Source organism: Helicoverpa armigera, chromosome 30 (assembly GCF_030705265.1).
Source record: "Helicoverpa armigera isolate CAAS_96S chromosome 30, ASM3070526v1, whole genome shotgun sequence".
NCBI lineage: Eukaryota > Metazoa > Arthropoda > Insecta > Lepidoptera > Noctuidae > Helicoverpa > Helicoverpa armigera.
This window is the reverse complement of record NC_087149.1, coordinates 3679039-3698924: the sequence shown is the minus strand read 5'-3', so window position 1 is coordinate 3698924 and position 19886 is coordinate 3679039. Positions and strand designations below refer to the sequence as shown.

The following is a 19886-nucleotide window of genomic DNA, read 5'->3' as shown; positions in this document are numbered from 1 at the left end:
TGAAAATAAAGGTATTTTGTTTATGATTTAATAAAATTTCGACTGTTCCAATACATTTGACGAACTCATCTACAATTGGTAGGTCGCTTCCAACAGGTATCTGTGGAGATCTAAGGGGGAGGCCTATGTTCAGCAGTGGACGTCCTATGGCTGAGATGATGATGATGATGATCTACAATTGGACTAAGATATTTGATACTTGTGAAAAGCATTGTGACATTAGTTTTGTGGCCCAGAAATTATGTCCAAGTTCCACCAAAGCGGAGAAATTCTATTAGTTATTTAAAAACTACCCCGCTCTGGTAGACTCCTGGATCTAAGATGACTGATTTAATTTTGCATTTTATTTAGTACTACTATATTTTTTAAAGTTTCGCACGCAATTCAACATACAATATTTCATAGAATCATACATATATGTATATGTATTTACAGAATGGAAAGATTATAATTTAAATGATTTTGTAAAATATCTTAGACCCAGATGTACCATTTAACTATAACGATATCCAAACTATATACCAGCCGTATACTTGCCGCGCATTGGTCAAATCTGAAAATGGTTTGGTTCATCATCATCCTCCGAGCCTTTTCCCAACCATGTTGGGTTCGGCTTCCAATCTAACCGGATGTAGCTGATGTGCCAGTATTTACAAGGAGCGACTGCCTATCTGACGTCCTCAACCCAGTTACCCGGGCAACCCAATACCCCTTGTTTAGACGGGCGTCAGACTTACTGGCTTCTGACTACCCGTAACGACTGCCAAGGATGTTCAATGACAGCCGGGACCTACAGTTTAACGTGCCATCCGAAACACAGAAAATGGTTCGGTTATCGTTATATTTGAATAGTGCAACTCACCGTAAGTTAAGAATTAAGGAAAAACTATAGTTTTATTTATAGGAAGATCTTTTGTGATCAGTTTATAATACACTGCTGAGTGCAATATTCAATTTTAAGTTTAACATTTTAAAATTGCATTTATATAAACGTGTCCGTAATTTTACAGTACTTTTACGGCCGGTCCCAATATACTATCTGTTTCGCTTACTAGAGATCGGAGTTTGACGTTACTTGAATGGGCTAAAGATAAAATTCTGTCTTTAGTAAGCGAAATAACAGATAAAATAGGGAAAGGCTGTTAATAAATAATTTCAACAAAATTCATTATCATACATTAAGAGTAGGATAACATTTATAATTGATTTTAATTTTTAATTTAATTTAATAAGAATTTATAAGCTTCGAAATAACTTAAAGATCGCCATTTCTAACTAAAATACTCATGTAAAATATTTTTTTGTTATACTTTGTTCGTTTTTAATTTCCCACAAATTTTCAATACGTATAACGAGCTATAGCGCAAAGTTTGCGCTAACTTAATTCTCTGCGCATAATTTGCGCAACATGGAATTTTGCGCAAACACTTACATCTAATGAAATACAGATTTATTAAAGCAATAATCTACACATATTAAAATAAATACTTGAAGGAATGTCAAAGTTTTGAAAAATACGTTTTTTTTCTAAAATGGCGACCAAAAAGTTTGACATAAAAGCCTTATGTTTATCATTGGCATGTTTTGGAATGTCATCCATATAATAATATAACAATGGAATTAATGTGATTTCACTTAAATTTTAGTATTTATAATAGTTTTCGTTCATTTAGACTCGCTGGCTGACTTTAATTGTTCTTTTAGTCGCGATATTTCCGCGCCCAATGTGTCCATGTTTTCCTGCAAAAATAGGATAATTTTTTCAAGTTTGGTTAATTTTTATTTGCTTCAACTTATAAAATCTATAACATGTAACCGCAAAATATGTGCATCGTAGCAAAGTTTTTATTTAGCAAGAATGTATGTAGAAGTTTTTATATGTATAGGTCGAAATTTGGCGCAGTGGTCACCCTGCCGGACTGCCGAACAGGGGCCCGATTCTCCTAAGTTAATCATGTCAAAAATGAATAGAAATTAAATGCAATAGCAGCTGCTATTGCATTTATGTACTACTAAAAAAAGAATACTACTAAAAACTACTAATAAAAGACCAATCGTAATCTAATGACATTCGATTGGTTTGCGATTTATTATTTTGGTGATTTTGGTCTATGCGGTAGTTTGCTCTACAATCATATTGCAATCGTAATAGCAGACAAAATGATTCATTATTAAATGACAGAAAAGGATAAAAACGTTTATTTAAAAGAAAAAAATGCGGAATGCTACATACGCTTCAATCGTAATTGAGTCGGGATTGGATCTCAGTCGGATGTGAATCGTAAGTAAAATTAGTAGAATCGCGCTCCTAATGGGCCCGGGTTCGATTCCCGGATGTGTTTGGATGGGTGCAGTACCTTGAGCGTGATGTTCTTGAGCAGCGTGTCCTCGAGCACGGCCTGCAGGCGCCGCGTCATCTCCAGCGACAGCTCGGGCGGCAGCCCCGTCGGGTCGCCGCCCCACACCGCCGCCATGGCGCCGCCGCCTAGACGGGCTATCTCTTTCTGCAATTATAAAATTATAACACGCGTCATGTAGTTTTGAAAATTTCATTTGTTACCATTTTTGTTTGGTATGGTTATCGGCACGGATATTGAGCCCTGACCTTCACCTGCGCAGAAGCAATTTATTGGTTTTTTTCCTTATGTGTACAGTGCGCAAAGCGATCCCCACTCTTCCGCCAAGAGCTCAATATCCGTGCCGGTAACTATATAAATAATTGAGAATAAAAATTTGCATGCTGAATATGAGGCGTGATATGAAGATTATATTTTAAGACCTATATAATTGTGCCGGGGCTGCGGGTTGTTCGAAAGAGTTACCGCGGCCCTGGTACATAAATGGCTACGACGGAACACGACGGTTTTTAGTCAGTAAAAGTCTGACACTCCCTCACCGCTGCTAACCCACAGCGGGAGGTCATTTGATGATTTTTGACGTCGTTAAAAAAATAAGACCTATATAATTGTAACCATATTTCAAGCAAATATATTCTATTCTATATACAAAAAAAAAAACAAATAATTTCGGTCGCCCTTTTCAGTTTTGGGTCGGAAATATAATTAAAATTCTAATTTCTTTATGGGATTTACTGTAAATTCAACAGTCTTAAATAAGGACGAAGTATTTAACCTTTTGAACGCCAATGTCGGCTATAGCCGACATGAGCAAGCGTGCCCTGTGCGCCAACGACGGCTATACTCGACAAAAAACAGGTCGCAGAAAAATACAAAGTAAACCTATTAAATCATTACTTTTATGTATTTTTTAGTAGATATTTAAAATTAAGATTTTCGGGCTTGGCGTACAGGGCATAGGAATACCGATATGGCGTGGCGGTGAAAAGGTTAAGAAGCATGATTTTTATGAAATTCGGTCACCTGTACACGGTCACGTCATTTTATAAATGCAAGAAATACTTATACAGGGTTACTGGTAAGTGAAATTCGATTATCTTGAAACGGGTCAACTTTTGCCCAGTGTATCCCAGGGTCAAAGGACAATGGGCACAAATATATGGGACCTGGTATACCCCACCAATAGCAATGTCGTATATATCATTGGATAGGCCTTTTTATGTAGAACAATATTTACTATGACAGCTTTGCTGAAATGTTTGTCCGTTCTGAGATATAGATCAAAAACTGTGCAAAAGTTAGAACTAAGTAATCTATTGATAACTCAAGTTTTTAAAGGAAAATCTAAGTACTAATAACTTTAAGTCTTGTAAGTACTTCTGTGCCCGTTAGGATCCATAATTGTTACTATTATGTAGCATTTCAACCTTTTATTGTACCAACTGGATGTTGGGCGTAGTGAGAAACCGCACCAATAGGAAAGTCATACATATCATTGGATAGGTCTTTTTAACTGGAACAACATTTACTATGACAGCTTTGTTCTATTGTTTGTCCGTTCTGAGATATAGATAACAAACAATCTTAAAACTGATGCTAATCAATACTGTAATCTGATTTTCTTTCATACAAGACTTACACTTAGTAGTTCTTAGATTTTCCTTTAAAAACTTGAGTTATCAATAGATTACTTAGTTCTAACTTTTGCACAGTTTTTGATCTATATCTCAGAACGGACAAACATTTCAGCAAAGCTGTCATAGTAAATATTGTTCTACATAAAAAGGCCTATCCAATGATATATATGACATTGCTATTGGTGGGGTATACCAATCTGCCCATTGTCCTTTGTCCGTATTGACCAGTACTATCACCTCATGAAAGTATGCGGTCTACTTACCAGTAACCCTGTATACAAAATTTTGTGGACAGTTTTAACAAGTATATAAGGAACAGATTATAGTTCGGCCGTTCAGAGAATGCGTTCCTGACACCTATCAGTTAGTCAGGACTAGTGATGGGCACAACATAACACTGAGTTCGTTACCGTTCCCCCAAAATAAACCGCCGCATTATTTTAAGATTATTTTCGTTTTAAATTGGCGGAATCATTTAAAATTTATATTTTAGTTATTTAAGTGGAAACCAAAAAAAGGTAATATTCATATAATAAAATCGTTTTATTTATTCTTTGTTACAAAGTTACAATCTGTATTTCTATGCAATAAAGTAAGTACATTGAATTGAATGTGCGTACAGAATGTTAATCAGACTCCGATTCGCTTGAGGAGGTGGTGTCTTCATCATCATCTTCGCCTACGTGTATATTACGTGTATATTAGGTATTATCAATAACAGAATCAATCCTGATATCTCGGTCAAAATCTTCCAAAATCAGGTTTTTAGAGCTCTACCTCACTGGGACGCCATGGCGACGTCGCCAGCGGCGGTCTGGCTACTTCTGGCATCCAAATGTCGCCAAGTCGAGTGGCCATGGCGTCTCGACAGTCAATTGTTTACGTCGTCGCTCAAGAAATTGCAAGCTGACTGGCGACCACATTGGCGACTGTGTGAGGGAGGTGCGCTTTACCGTGTACATTATAGTGGCTACTGTGGCCACGTCGCCAAGTTGCCACGGTAGCCAGAAGCCACATAGGGAACTGTAGCTCGTGGCCACGCCTCCAATTTGGCGACGTTACCAAACCGTCGCCAAGTGAGTTAGGTTCCATACATTTCAATACTAACTGCTTGGATACGTAGCCGGCGACGTCGCCATTGGCGTCCTAATGAGGCAGGGCACTTAGTCTTAGCGCACGAAACGACAACAAATGACTATTTAGCGTCACAAAATGACGGCCCATGATGCCATTTGGGGTTACCATTTTCAACCTAAATATAAAAATGCTACTTTCTTTCGCGCGTTCAGTTTGATCATAGTTTTATTTTTATATTTCATAAAAGTTATCCTATAGTCCATTATTTTCAAATTCTTAAAAAGAAAAACAAAACGTATTATTTTATATTATAAGTATAACTGTATAAGAACCATCAACCAGAACAGATTACGATACTTGCCTGTTATTTTTAGCACAGCACTACAAATATAAAGCGCTGACATAACCTTGTAATAGCGCAGTATAGATTTAGAAAAATATTGTTTACCAAGTTATTTGACACTCAATTTGGCACAAAATTACAACATTCATTGATTATTATTGATATAATAATGTTGTTTTAATGCTCAACAATTGTTAAAACGATAAACAACCAGCAAAAATATTTTTATCGTACTGCAACGCCATTACAAAGTTACGTCGTCAGTTCAATTGCGATGTGTCAGAAACGCATTCTCTGAGCGGCCGAACTATAATAAATACATATAAAATGGACTGTACATAATAGAGCTCAAACTAATGCTGAGTTTAGCATGATAAAATGTAGGACATTTACCTTGGTTAGCTTCCGTTTAGGCTACATAGCGGCATGAACAAGCAAACATACTTTTATTATGAAATACGTACAAAATAGGACAATTCACTTATTATAAATAAGCACTTAATATGATCAGTCTACTAAAAATCACATAATATATGTACATAAGCTCTCGAGCTATGATGTAAAATGACAGCTAATATATAAATATAATAGTTTGGCAAAATTATTTAAACAGTTGTTTAAGAAGTCAAAACCAGACGATAAAAAACAGGACAAGAACTCAAAGTCAAAATCATTTATTAAAACTTGGCTGCAGAATAGCACTAAGAAAGTTTGAAAATCCAAAAATTACAAAAAAAACAGCCCCCAAAACGCCCACCCCTAACCAATTCCAATGTGTTATTGCTGGGAAGAAAAAGTTGCGCAACAAACTCCCCAGTATGTATGTGTATCCTCCAGATGTCTGTATGCAGATTAGAATGCTGTGTTGAGAAGGTCCTATAGGTAGACATTCCATGTAGCACACTGGTACTCAGCTGCATCCGGCAAGACCGTAAGCCCAAAACTAGTTGGGAAAAGGCTAGTCAAACAATCAAATACCTTATTCTCATCCCTGGTACTGGAAGCCACAGCACCAGCAGGCAGGGTGCACAGCAGGTGCCTCAGCAGGCGGGACTTCGCCCTCAGCTCCGAGGTGAGCTGCCGGGAGTGCTCCTCTAAGAACTCGCAGCGCTCAGACCTTCGGGCGGCTGCTCGTTGAAGGGACACTATTCGCTCTATGAGGGTTTGGCGGTCTGGTTCGCGGACCTAGGTTTAGAAAAAATATATGTTAATCTACTGTTTTTGTTTTATTTAATAGCGTTGTCGACTAAAATAGTAACGTAATACAAAACCAAAAATATTAATCGATTTTTAAATCCGTTGAGAAAAAGTAATATATGACCTTTCTTTATTCAGAAGAAGGTGAAACTGTCTTATAACGGTAAAAGGAAGAACTATATTTGTCATCATAGTTATTAGATCACATGTGCAACAGAGATAAATAGATGTCAACACTAAAGTCTGCACTGAAATCTTGATACGAATATTAATAAAACTATTTAAAATGTTTACGTAGAAATTGGTTACAACTGTGTGAGTCACTAAAGTGTAAATAGGATACAGTAAACGTAAACCTATGTATAAAGAAATCATACTACCCCACTTACATTTTTTATGTACAGAAAATCTACTCAGAAACTAATGTGTAATTCGCACCACTTAACTTTGCATTTATGAAGTTAGCCATTTAACACCTCAATGCGAGATATGCTTTGACAATGACAATTAGACAATGCTTTGTTGATATTTTTCCCAACTGTTGTGAAGTTAATAAGTAATAACTTCAGACAAGCGAAGTTTTTTGACATGTGTCAAAATGCGGAAGGTGGCAAATGACGAAATTCAGAAGAGCAAAGTTAATTGGTAAGAACTGTAAATGAATAACAGATAATACAGATACTACAAAAATTAAAATTATCTTTATCTAACCTTAGGGAATATTTTACCGAATAGAGTTGGATATTTAATCTGGAAAATTAATTAAATTGTAAGTTATTTAATGAGTTAAATAAATTCTCACCGCAGTAGTTTGTTCCTGAGATATGCGTGAAAATTAAGAAAATAAATCAATATGTGAATCATTGGAGATCGATCATAAAAGTTAAGGAACGCTTGGCGTGGATGGGTGACCATCTTGTCTTGACGATTTCCACTGTATTTCGAATGGCACATTAAATTGGTAGGTCCCGGCTGTCATTTGAACATCTTTGGCAGTCGTTACGGGTAGTCAGAAGCCAGAGTCTGACAACCAGTCGTTCTGTAGTGATATCGGGGTGCTCGAGAAACTGGGTTGAGGAAATCAGATAGGCAGTCGCTCCATGTATAACACTGGTACCAAGCTGCATCCGGTTAGACTGGAAGCTGACCCCAATTAGTTAGGAATAGGCTAGGTATATGATGATGACTGTATGTTATATATATTACAAACCTGTATATCGGGTAAGGCGTCGCTGTGTCCGTTCTGCAGCCTGTCCTCATGCGGAGCGCTCTCGCCGCTACTGAGTGATGATACCGACCCTGCATTGAACATATCATGGAAGTTTTATTTGACGAAAGTTGGTGAACCATGGAGTTTGATAGATAAACATGCACATTGTCTATATAGAGGTATAATGAAGTTTGTTAAAGAATAAAATGATAGGAAAAGAACGGGCAATATTCTGTCCATGGGGAACTGCTGATAGTAGCTCTAGAAGATAGAAGCTGATAGAAGTTAATACTATAAAGACAATTTTTTTATGTTTGCACCAAAACTCCCAAACCTTACCTCAAAAACTCGAGAAATCGATTTGAAAGAATCTTTCACTGTGGCCATCTTACCTCAGGCTTTATTTTGTCCGGGTATGAGGAGAAGCCTTCTGCACGGGGGTGAGAGGCGCTAGTAAAATTATGTTGCTGGGGAAATTAATACAAACTAGCTGTTAATTAAAGTAAAAAATACCTGATATAGTAGTACTGACCTGTTCTAGTAGAGGGCGCTAGCTGTTGCGGCAGTTTAGCTTCCAGCTGCTCGCAGCGCTTCACAGCGCGTTGTAGCTCACGATTCAATTCCTATGATAATTTAATATTACACTTAAAACTTCCTAATGTTATAAGAATAAGAATCTTTTATTTGTATGAAACACGGGATACAAAGATGTTATATTATGTTCTGCATGTTTCGCCGTAGCATCAGCATACAAATAAAAATAAAAAAGGTATTCAACAACTACAATTAAATTTAAATGACCCTATACAACATTATAATTAAATTCAAATTAAAGACAAATAAATAATAATAATATAAATATGGAAGTAAGTTCTATCTGTAGGTCAGTCGCCACATAACCGATTTTAATGAAAGACATGGCTTCCTTTTAGATGGTTGTGAAAAGTGTTTCTCACGGGACGTGAGTGAAACCGCGGTAATTTTTTTTTTTGTATCTTTTCACCACCAATTCAGACTTGTGAATTTTTTTGCGGAAATTAGCGTATGGTTGTGATTTTTTAACACAAATTAGCGCATCATTGTAAGTTTTTTGCGCATTTTTGGAAGTTTTTAGCACAAATTCATGCTCCTTGTTGATATTTTCTCCATTCCTAAAGAGAACAACTAACCTTTATGGCACTGGTATGTTTCTTCTTGAGAACTCCATTCTCCCCCTTCTCCCACTCCAACTTCTTGTTCGCTTCTGACAACTCTTCTGTCAGCTCCGCCACCTGATATAAATAAAAAGAAAATGTTATGCTGTCATTGGGCAGTGATCAGCCAGTATGAAGTCACTAGACGTTTCTCTAGCTAGGAGACATTGGTTTACTGTCAATATATGACACGAACTAAAGAAAGATGTTAAAAGGAGGTGATGCGATAAGGTAGGTAGGTCAGGCTCCTTCTTCTAGGTCAAATATGAACAGAGAGCGTGACCAAAACGATCCGTTACGAGGGGAGCAACGAGGCGTACGGGGTCCTTGAACATCAGTCGACAATTCTTGGGTTTTACAGAAATGGGCAGGTTATAAAGAAGGTGTACGTTCCTCGTCCCCCGACTTTTTGGGACACTTTTTGGGTATGCTACTTTCTTAAGAGATTTTCCATTAAGGCATCTCTGGTAGTCATTTTGTTCTCAGTATATTAATTTATATTGTGTGTACATAACTTGTATATAGTTTCAGTATATAGTGTGCCTACCTTCCTAGCCAGCACTCTGTTCTCCTTGTTCCTTGTGTCGGTCTCCTCGGCTAGAGCCGCGTGCAGTCGCGTACACTCTCCCTCTAGCGTCTCTAGAGTTCCCTCAGAGACTCTGGTGTACTGTCAGTATATAGTGTGCCTACCTTCCTAGCCAGCACTCTGTTCTCCTTGTTCCTTGTGTCGGTCTCCTCGGCTAGAGCCGCGTGCAGTCGCGTACACTCTCCCTCTAGCGTCTCTAGAGTTCCCTCAGAGACTCTGGTGTACTGTCAGTATATAGTGTGCCTACCTTCCTAGCCAGCACTCTGTTCTCCTTGTTCCTTGTGTCGGTCTCCTCGGCTAGAGCCGCGTGCAGTCGCGTACACTCTCCCTCTAGCGTCTCTAGAGTTCCCTCAGAGACTCTGGTGTACTGTCAGTATATAGTGTGCCTACCTTCCTAGCCAGCACTCTGTTCTCCTTGTTCCTTGTGTCGGTCTCCTCGGCTAGAGCCGCGTGCAGTCGCGTACACTCTCCCTCTAGCGTCTCTAGAGTTCCCTCAGAGACTCTGGTGTACTGTCAGTATATAGTGTGCCTACCTTCCTAGCCAGCACTCTGTTCTCCTTGTTCCTTGTGTCGGTCTCCTCGGCTAGAGCCGCGTGCAGTCGCGTACACTCTCCCTCTAGCGTCTCTAGAGTTCCCTCAGAGACTCTGGTGTACTGTCAGTATATAGTGTGCCTACCTTCCTAGCCAGCACTCTGTTCTCCTTGTTCCTTGTGTCGGTCTCCTCGGCTAGAGCCGCGTGCAGTCGCGTACACTCTCCCTCTAGCGTCTCTAGAGTTCCCTCAGAGACTCTGGTGTACTGTCAGTATATAGTGTGCCTACCTTCCTAGCCAGCACTCTGTTCTCCTTGTTCCTTGTGTCGGTCTCCTCGGCTAGAGCCGCGTGCAGTCGCGTACACTCTCCCTCTAGCGTCACCAGACGTTCTCGAAGAGATGCATTGTCTACCCCTAATGCTCGGGCCTGTAATAAAACATACATAGAATTAAAACTTTGGCTTTTACAGACAGAAGCAGATCTGTGCAGGCAACGGGCCTCATAAGGAAGCTCAAAGACACTCAGAGAGTAACGGAGAAGGCTATTCTAGAAGTTTCTCTGCGAGTGATTCTCAGGAATGAAGAGATCCGCAGAAGCAAAAAAGTCTCCGACATAGCCCAAAGAATTGCAAAGCAGAAGTGATGATCCGCAGGGCATATAGCTCGCATATAGAACAGACTTATGAACAGTAGTGGACGTCTTTCCTCTGACACGACGACTATGAAAGGTCTATGTCTATCCCCACAGATTAGTGCCGAATGAGGGACGGATAAGGAACGTGTTACATTAGGAGTACATGACCGTAGTACATAAACATAGTACATAGGTACAAGCAATGTACCTCAATCTGTCAAGTTTTTGCAATAGATTTTCAACCTTATCACAATAGCGGAAGGCTAATGTTTGATTGGTAAAATTTGACAGATGCGAATAAGCTGACCTGCTATCGACTATAGATGATATTTGTGACGGATTGCTATTAACGAAATGGCTAGGCCGATGATGACATACCTCAGCCTCATGTCGACTGGCAGCGGCGCTAACAGCCACGTGGTTGGCAGTCAGCTTGGCGGCATGCTCTAAGGCGGCTGCCTCTCTGCGGCCGCAGGTCTCGGCGACTGCTCGTTCGACGCTTAATGCTTCTTCTGCTTGCGTTGCTCGCTCTGTTTCTCTGAAAAATATGATAAAAAAAACTCATCATCATCCGCTGCCGAGGTGAGGAGATGACACAGGACCATAATCATCTCCCGAGCCTTTTTCCCAACTATGTTGGGGTCGGCTTCCAGTTAAACAGGATTCAGCTGAGTAGCAGCGCTTTACAAGGAGCGACTGCTTATCTGAACCTATCTGACCTCCTCAACACAGTTAAATTGGGGCAAATATGAAAAAAATAACTCCCAGTATATAAAATAAACTTGTACAAAATAGTAGCACTACTTATAGGTCAAAAATGGCTTAACCATTTATGCTGAAAATCAGAGGGGAGGAAGCAAGACATAAGATAGTTTTTGTCACCATCTGGCTACCAGAAGACAGTTAGCAGATAGAATATATTATTTAACCAGATTTGCTTTGACTAATACATATGTATGTAAAACTTACCATTTAAACCATTTATTTGCTACACATACAATTTACATTTATAGGACAACAAACAGAAGGAGAAAAATGATATGTAGCAGGAGACTCAGCTCAGTATACGCTGTGCATGCAAGCACAGCACTGATTTTCAGCTGACTCCTGACAGTTGAGCAACATTTAATAATTTAAAGCGCACACGCACGCACTTACCTCTGCAACTGCGCGCTAAGGGTGTCCGCTAGGGCAGCCTTTGCTCTCAAAGCTGCTAACTCTGCAGCCTCCTCTTCCAAGCGGAGATTACTCTCCTTTAGTTGTTCTACCTGTAATATTATAAACATCATCACTGAACTGCGCCGGTTTTTTTCCTCTTTCTTTGTGTTCCTTCTAGCGTACCCGTCTAATATCATCCTCCGAGCCTTTTTCCCAAATATGTTGGGATCGGCTTCCAGTCTAACCGGATTCCGCTGAGTGCGTTACAAGAAGCGACTGCCTATCTGACCTCCTCAACCCAGTTACCCGGGCAATCCGATACCCCTGTGTTTCGGAGGGCACGCTAAACTGGCCCGGCTGTCATTGAACATCCTTGGCAGTCGTTACAGGCAATCAGAAGCCAGTTAGTCTGACACCAGTCCAACCAAGGGGTATTGGGTTGCCCGGATAACTGGGTTGAGGAGGTCAGATAGACAGTCGCTCCCTGTAAAGCACTGGTACTCAGCTGTGTCTGGTTAGACTGGAAGCTGACCCCAACATAGTTGGGAAAAGGCTCGGGAGATGATGATGGCTATGTGAGACCATCATCATCTAGATCAAGATCATCATCATCATCGTCTGAATCTAGATAAAGACTTTAGTTTTTACACGCTTTTTATTAGCTTCACCTGTATGTTTGTATGTTTGTAGGTTTGTATGTTTGTATGTTTGTTTGTAACCGACTTCTTTGGGCGTAATTTTGACCCACTTCAAACGGCCAGATTTCGTTCAAACTTTGTAGATTTATTGAGGACCGATGACATGACAATACACTAATTTGATAAAATTATTCCATTTTAACCGACTTCCCAAAAAGGAGGAGGTTACACATACACATCGATTACTCCGAGGTTTAAAGACCGATTTACGTGATTCTTTTTTTGTTCGACTTGGAATAGCTGCCAGTTGGTCCCATATTCATCAGGTCAGGATCTGATGATGGAAACCCTGAGAAATCGAGGGCAACCTTCAAAACTTGTAGGCATACATAGGGTAAAAACTTGACACTTAGGTGTACGCCTAAAAACACTATTCAACTGTGAAGATTTGGAGGTGACCTGATGATGGAGACCAGAGAGGGTCGAGGGAACTCGACAACTGAATATGTAAACTACCTCGTGTTTGGGCTTAAATTATTTGTATTGACAAGACCGTTGCAACAGTGAAGGTTTGGAGCTGACCTGATGATGGAGACCAGAAAAAATGGAGGGAACTCGACAACTGAATATGTAAACTACCTCGTGTTTGGGCTTAAATTATTCGTATTGACAAGACTTATGCAACAGTGAAGGTTTGGAGCTGACCTGATGATGGAGACCAGAGAAAGTCAAGGGAACTCGACAACTGAATATGTAAAATACCTCGTTTGGACTTATATTCTTTGTATTGATGAAAACTTCCCACTTGTATGGATAGTGACAACTATTCGTATCACTGAAAAGTTTTAAATAAATAACCTTTTTACAAAAAAATTAAACCGAGTCCCCAAAACACTAAAAAGCAAAAAAAAAACTTAATTTTAGGTGCATCGGCCTAGAAGTCGGTTGCAAAATTAACTTAGTAACATCCATTAGACACCGACTTCTAGGCTTTTCAATTTGCAAAATATGATCTTTGTTAATTTATATAATTTTCATCTATAGTCGATAAGGTAAGAAAATTAATTAAAATTTTCTAGAATTTTTCTCTACAGTCGATAAGGCAGGACTCGATGTTAATTTTTATTTCCAATAATTATCTTTAGCCGTTTTCTCTAATATCTATTGACAAATTTTTGTATACTAAAGAGAATTTTAATTCTACAAAACAAATAATAGTTTGAAAACAAACTAAAAAGTAGAAAATAAATAATAGTCTAAAAAAACTAAAAAACACGCTTTTTATAGAAAAACGAACTAAAAAATAGGAAATAAATTTTAATGAATTTAAATTAAGAAAACAGTGTTAAAAATTTCAATGAATATAAATTAATAATAGTGTGAATACAAAAAAAAATATTTAAAAAAAGCGTGGGGTGCTTTTTAAGATATTATCGAAATGAAAATCAGTGTACTCATATATGTCAATAAAATATTTATAACTATTGACACCATGCACCCCATGCTTTTTTTAATTTTTTTTTTTTTTTGTATTCACACTATTATTAATTTATATTCATTGAAATTTTTAACACTGTTTTCTTAATTTAAATTCATTAAAATTTATTTCCTATTTTTTAGTTCGTTTTTCTATAAAAAGCGTGTTTTTTAGTTTTTTTAAACTATTATTTATTTGTATAAATAATTTATATGTAATAACTTGCTTCTGCCAGAGGTATCACCCGCATCCCGTGGAAACCTCTGCACGAACCCGGATAAAAAGCCTATAGCCTTTCTCGATAAATGGACTAACTAACACTGAAAGAAATTTTCAAATCGGACCAGTAGTTCCTGAGATTAGCGCGTCCAAACAAACAAACTCTTCAGCTTTATAATATAAGTATAGATTAAGGCGCATTTATCGCATTGGGGTAACCTGTAATGGTAAATGTATGTACCTAGATAAATATATAAATAATAAATAAATGTGTTATATCCTCACCTCGGCAGTGGATCGAGCGAGGGCGGCGCTAGCAGTGTCCCGTTGTCTCGTGCAACTGTCTAACTGTTGTGTGGCGGATGTCAGACGACGTTCTAACTCGTCTCGTTCGTGACGACATAGTATTAGCGCGGCTTGGCTTTCTTTGAGTTCTGCTTCTGTTAGGGCCGGGTTGATGAAATAGGTAAGATTATTAAAGAAAATATTACTTAACAAAGTAGTATTAATGAGCGCTATGTATAAATAAACTATGTCGGAAAACCAAGGGAAAGTATAATGAGCAAAAATGTCGTCATCAGATCGTGTGAAAGTTCAGGAAATACCGACAGGAAAATTCTGACAAAGAACCGTTGAAAATTAAGTAAATTAATAATAAATAACTTTTTCACTGAAGTCAAAAATGGCTACTACGGACACTCCAAAATGGCTATGGATAAGTATAATTTATTTTTGCAATAGAAAATGTGTTTGTAAAATTAATAAAGAAGTGGGCGATGATACACAAAAAAATACAAAAACGAAATAAAAATCTCCTTTTTTGGGAATTCAGTAAAGATCATAAAATACAAGATTACTTTATACCTAGTTGTTTGGCCCCCTTTTTGGGAAGTCAGTGAAAATCAAAAAATACAAAAGTACACAAGTACCTAGTTGCTTAGCGCGGGCGGAGTCAGTAGCGTTGGCGGTGGCGGCCTCTTTCGCTGCTTCTAGTTCTGTCACTTGCTGGGTTAGCTTCTCTGCGCGTTCTGATGTTTCCTGGTGACAATATAATGAAGGATATTATTTTATGTGGGTGTATTTTTGCAGTAAAAAAAGTCATTTATGATCTGTGATGTCAATTTTTATCACTAATAATGAGCTCCAAAGTTTTCTTGTGCTATAGGTACGAGTAACTAGATTTTACTTAATCAAAACATGAAATATATATACCATAGATATGGATAGGAAATGTAATATAGATAGTGGGAGTTTTTTGGGAAGTGATTTTTGTGATTTTTTTATTTACACACTAATAATATTTAAGTCACAATGTTATATTGCTCAAAGGCAAGACGAAAGTAGAAAAAAACTGAAAACACAATAATAGCATAAAAGAGAATAATGCCATATACCGTCACTAGTCCATAAGAATAACGTCACTATGAGGTATTAAGTCCTTCACTATGAAAAATGCCAACCGTCACTATGAAATATCCCGTTCGTCACTACACTGTATACCTTCACCCCTGCATAGCAACAACATTCCAGAACACTCCATACCTTATAAGCGTCCATCTCCATCCGCAGCTTGCTCTGCGTCCACTTGAGTCTGCCGTCCAGCTCGCGCAAGTCTTCGCGCAACTTCGCTAGCTCGCGCTCGCTGTTCATTAGTTCGTGACACTGGAACAATAGAAGACATACATTTTTTAGGGTTCCGTAGCCAAAATGGCAAAAACGGAACCCTTATAGTTTCGTCATGTCCGTCTGTCCGTCTGTCCGTCTGTCCGTCTGTCACAGCCGATTTACTCGGAAACTATAAGTACTACAGTGATGAAATTTGATGGGAATATGTGTTGTATGAACCGCTACAAAAATATGACACTAAATAGTAAAAAAAAGAATTGGGGGTGGGGCCCCCCATACATGTAACTGAGGGATGAAATTTTTTTTTTCGATGTACATACCCGTGTGGGGTATCAATGGAAAGGTCTTTTAAAATGATATAAAGTTTTCTAAAAAACATTTTTCTTAAAGTGAACGGTTTTTGAGATATCAGCTCTCAAAGTCGTAAAAAGTATGTCCCCCCCCCTCTATTTTTATAACTACGGGGTATAAAATTCTAAAAAAAATAGAGGTGATGCATGCTAATTAACTCTTTCAACGATTTTTGGTTTGATCAAAGTATCTCTTATAGTTTTTGAGATAGGTTGATTTAACTGTAATTTACGGAACCCTTCGTGCACGAGTCCGACTCGCACTTGGCCGGTTTTTATGACTACTATGGACCATTTAATGATTGAAAATGTATTTACTCTTTTAAGGTAGTAGTCATAGATCTACGAAAAACCCTTACTACATTTTTTACTAAAATTAAACTGGATTTACCATTTTAAGGCTACTGTCATGGACCAACAAAATAGTCTTACTACCTATCTTTGATTGAAATAACTTTCAATTCAGTAAGCCAGTCCACAGGGGAACTCATGGCTAAGTAACAGCCACATGGGTCACAAGGTACAGTCGGTCCCTGGATGGATAACCATCTATTCATGAAGAGTTCCTTCGTCTTTCAGAAGGGGCATTCAATCGGCGTGTCACAGCTCTTATGTAGTCAGACAGAAGCCAGGTTGCCCGAGTAACTAGGTTAAGCAGTTCAGATAGACAGTCACTCCATGTAGCACACTGATACTCAGCTGCACCCAATTAGACTGGAAGCTTACCCCAACATAGGCAAAGGCTAGGCACATAACAAACCTACCTTATCATCATACAACTGACAGATCCTCTGCTTCTCAGCATGGGCCGACCTGAGCTTCCCGTTGAGGAGTTCCACCTCACCCTGGGCCGCCTTCTCAGCTTTAGCGGCATTTTCAGCGGCCCGCTTTGCTTCGATAGCGGCGCATTCTACGCTCGCGTATCGCATGACGGCCGCGTCCTTTTCGCGTTCGGCGTGGTCTACGCGTTTGCCCATCTAAAAATGAAGAATGTTTTGGGTATAGTACAAAAATAATGTTGTTTGGATTGGTCAGTTATCTAAACTTATATTATAAAGCTGAAGAGTTTGTTTGTTTGTTTGTTTGAACGCGCTAATCTCAGGAACTACTGGTCCGATTTGAAAAATTCTTTCAGTGTTAGATAGCCCATTTATCGAGGAAGGCTATAGGCTACTTTTTATCCCGGTACGGGAAGTAGTTCCCACGGGATGCGGGTGAAACCGCTGGTTTTATATATATTTGTACTTAGAAATTGTATAGTAATAGTTCAGTAGTTTTGGCATAAGAGCGCAACAGATAGTTACTGTCACATTTATAATATTAGTTATGATTTCTCATTTAACTCCTTTTAGCGAAATTTTACTGATGTCCATGATGCTTTTAAAATGTATCTCTTTTGTATCCTCATTGCAATTTCCTGTATATGGTAACAAGTCCACATTCATCTTTGTTGCAACAACGGTGCTCTTACAACCATGAACAATGTTACTTATCTATCACAAATATATGGAATGAAAAACCTTGGGCAATAATTGCCATTGAAGAGTATTATCAATTATTGATAATACTCTTCCTGTATACTAAATTTAAACTTACATCAAAGGCAAATGTGAGTATATGAGAGTGTTATGTTTTCAGTTAAACGGCTGATCCAATTGTTGAGATGTTTACAATATACTAGTTACTAGCTGGTCTCTGTGGGTTCACCTAATCCCAAGGAAACTATTTACCACACCTGAGTAAGAATTAGCTGTTGTCTTGTCTCATGTTCTTGAATGTTTACAAAATTTCACTTATATTGCTATAGCAAGTTTTGGCTATAGCAATATAAGCTATGAAAGCATGACAGATAGATAATATTAGTATCTGGCCCATTATCCAGATAAATAAGTAGTTGCATTGAGAGTAAAACTGCAAGGAAATATTAATTATAATACTTACCATATCCAACTTAACTTCCAACTCTTTAAATGTCAGATCCTTTTGCTGCAGCTCATCACATTGCTGTTTAACTCTATCCCTCAATGATGCATTCTCCTTTCTCTGTTCAGCCAGCACTCTCTCCAAAGACTCAATTTGTAGCCGCATTACATCCTTTTTAGCATCACCGACCTCTGTGGTTTCTACTTCAGATATTTTTGGTATGGCAACTTCCACATTTGAATTTGGAATTATTTCCTGATGCTCAGTTGTTTCAACCTTTTCCGGAATCTCGGTTTTGGTGTCTATATTTTCATCTTCGAATATGTCGTTCATAAGTTTACCGTTAGGCAGGTTTTTGGTATTTTTTACTGGTTTCTGATTGTAGCTTGTTCTGTGGGTGTAGGCACTTTTTAAGCTGCCACTCACAGACGAGAATATACCGTGCACGTTCTTAACTATGCTACCTATGTCTTGGGATAATAATTCTTTTGGTATTCTCGTGTATTTAGGATCTATATTTACAAGGTTTTCAGGTATTTTATGTACAGCGCTTACTTTAGTTTTTTGGCTGGCAAATTCTGAGAGTATTTTGTCAGCATTCAATTCTTTGTCACTAGAATTTAAACTTGCATTTTCAATTGGTACTGTATATGATATGTTTGAGATATTTTCAGCACTTTTACTAAAAGGAGATTTACACATGACATTGTTTTCAGAACATTTATGCTCGTTGAGACTTACAGTCGATGTAGTTAGAGGCCTATTTACATTATTATAATCTGTGTCTTTAAAATCAGTTATTTCACCATTTTGATCAATTTTTCCATCTGTCTCATCAATATTCATACTTTCTATACAATTCATGATCAATTCTTTGGCTAAATCGACATCGGTTTTTTGAGGAAATTCGAAATTTAAATTGTTAGTAACGCCGTCTTCAGACCCTGGGCTGGAAAGACTACTCTCGTTGGATAGGCTGTCTGTGGACGTTCCATTGCCCAAATCATGGTTTATAATATTTTTAATCGGGGATAACTCGGAATCAGAAGCTGGGAAGGCGGCAGAACACGAGTCTAACGTGTCCAGCCCCGAATCACAAATAGTTTCGCCCATTGATCCATTTTCTTTCACTTTTTCATTGACGTCAACAGACTCAATATGGACCTCGTTTTCTTCCAATTCCGTCGACATCTTTGATAATTACACTTGTTGTTTATCATCTATTTCATTTAACTTTTTGATAATGAACAAATAAGCCATGAAGAAACTAAATTATTGTTATTTTTTTAATAAAAATAAACATCAGCAGTGTTTGACTTTGACGTTCCTTGTTAAATTGTGTGTGGCCAGTTCTTTTTTCGTGACTGTAAATGTTGCATGTGTATAAATAAGTCCATTTAATTAAAACTTATTTTTTTATAAAATCATCTTTTCCATTTCAGCGGTTTTTGATTTATTTTACAAACAAAACAAAGGGTAGCAGCATTCATTTGCTCAATTTTCTAAAAATATAATAAAAAATGATTATTTCTCCCTCTATTCTTTGGTGGGTTTAAAATTTGCCAGAGTGCAAAAAAATAATTTGATGGTAGAATAAATACTTTCTATCAAGTACGTCGCATTTTAAAAAATTGGTAGTGTAGTTATTATCAAAGGCATTATTGTCAAATTGTAAGTTTTGGAGCTTTCTTTAGGCCGGACGGTGTAATTGTTCAGTTGTGATAATTTGTC

The 19886-nt window shown here is 38.1% G+C and overlaps 1 protein-coding gene across 1 annotated transcript; it reads right to left on the bottom strand.

The window, feature by feature from the left end:
* Window positions 1-351: 351 nt before the first annotated feature.
* LOC110381764 (coiled-coil domain-containing protein 186) lies at window positions 352-19355 on the bottom strand (the record flags this gene model as incomplete). Its single annotated transcript, XM_064042910.1, has 15 exons — window positions 352-1740; window positions 2358-2504; window positions 6393-6599; window positions 7414-7428; window positions 7822-7910; window positions 8354-8444; window positions 8991-9092; window positions 10420-10557; window positions 11143-11302; window positions 11923-12032; window positions 14542-14696; window positions 15186-15294; window positions 15799-15918; window positions 16997-17209; window positions 18174-19355. Coding segments are annotated over 15 exons (2913 nt in total), but the record flags the coding sequence as incomplete, so codon positions are not given.
* Between the last annotated feature and the right edge of the window lie 531 nt (window positions 19356-19886).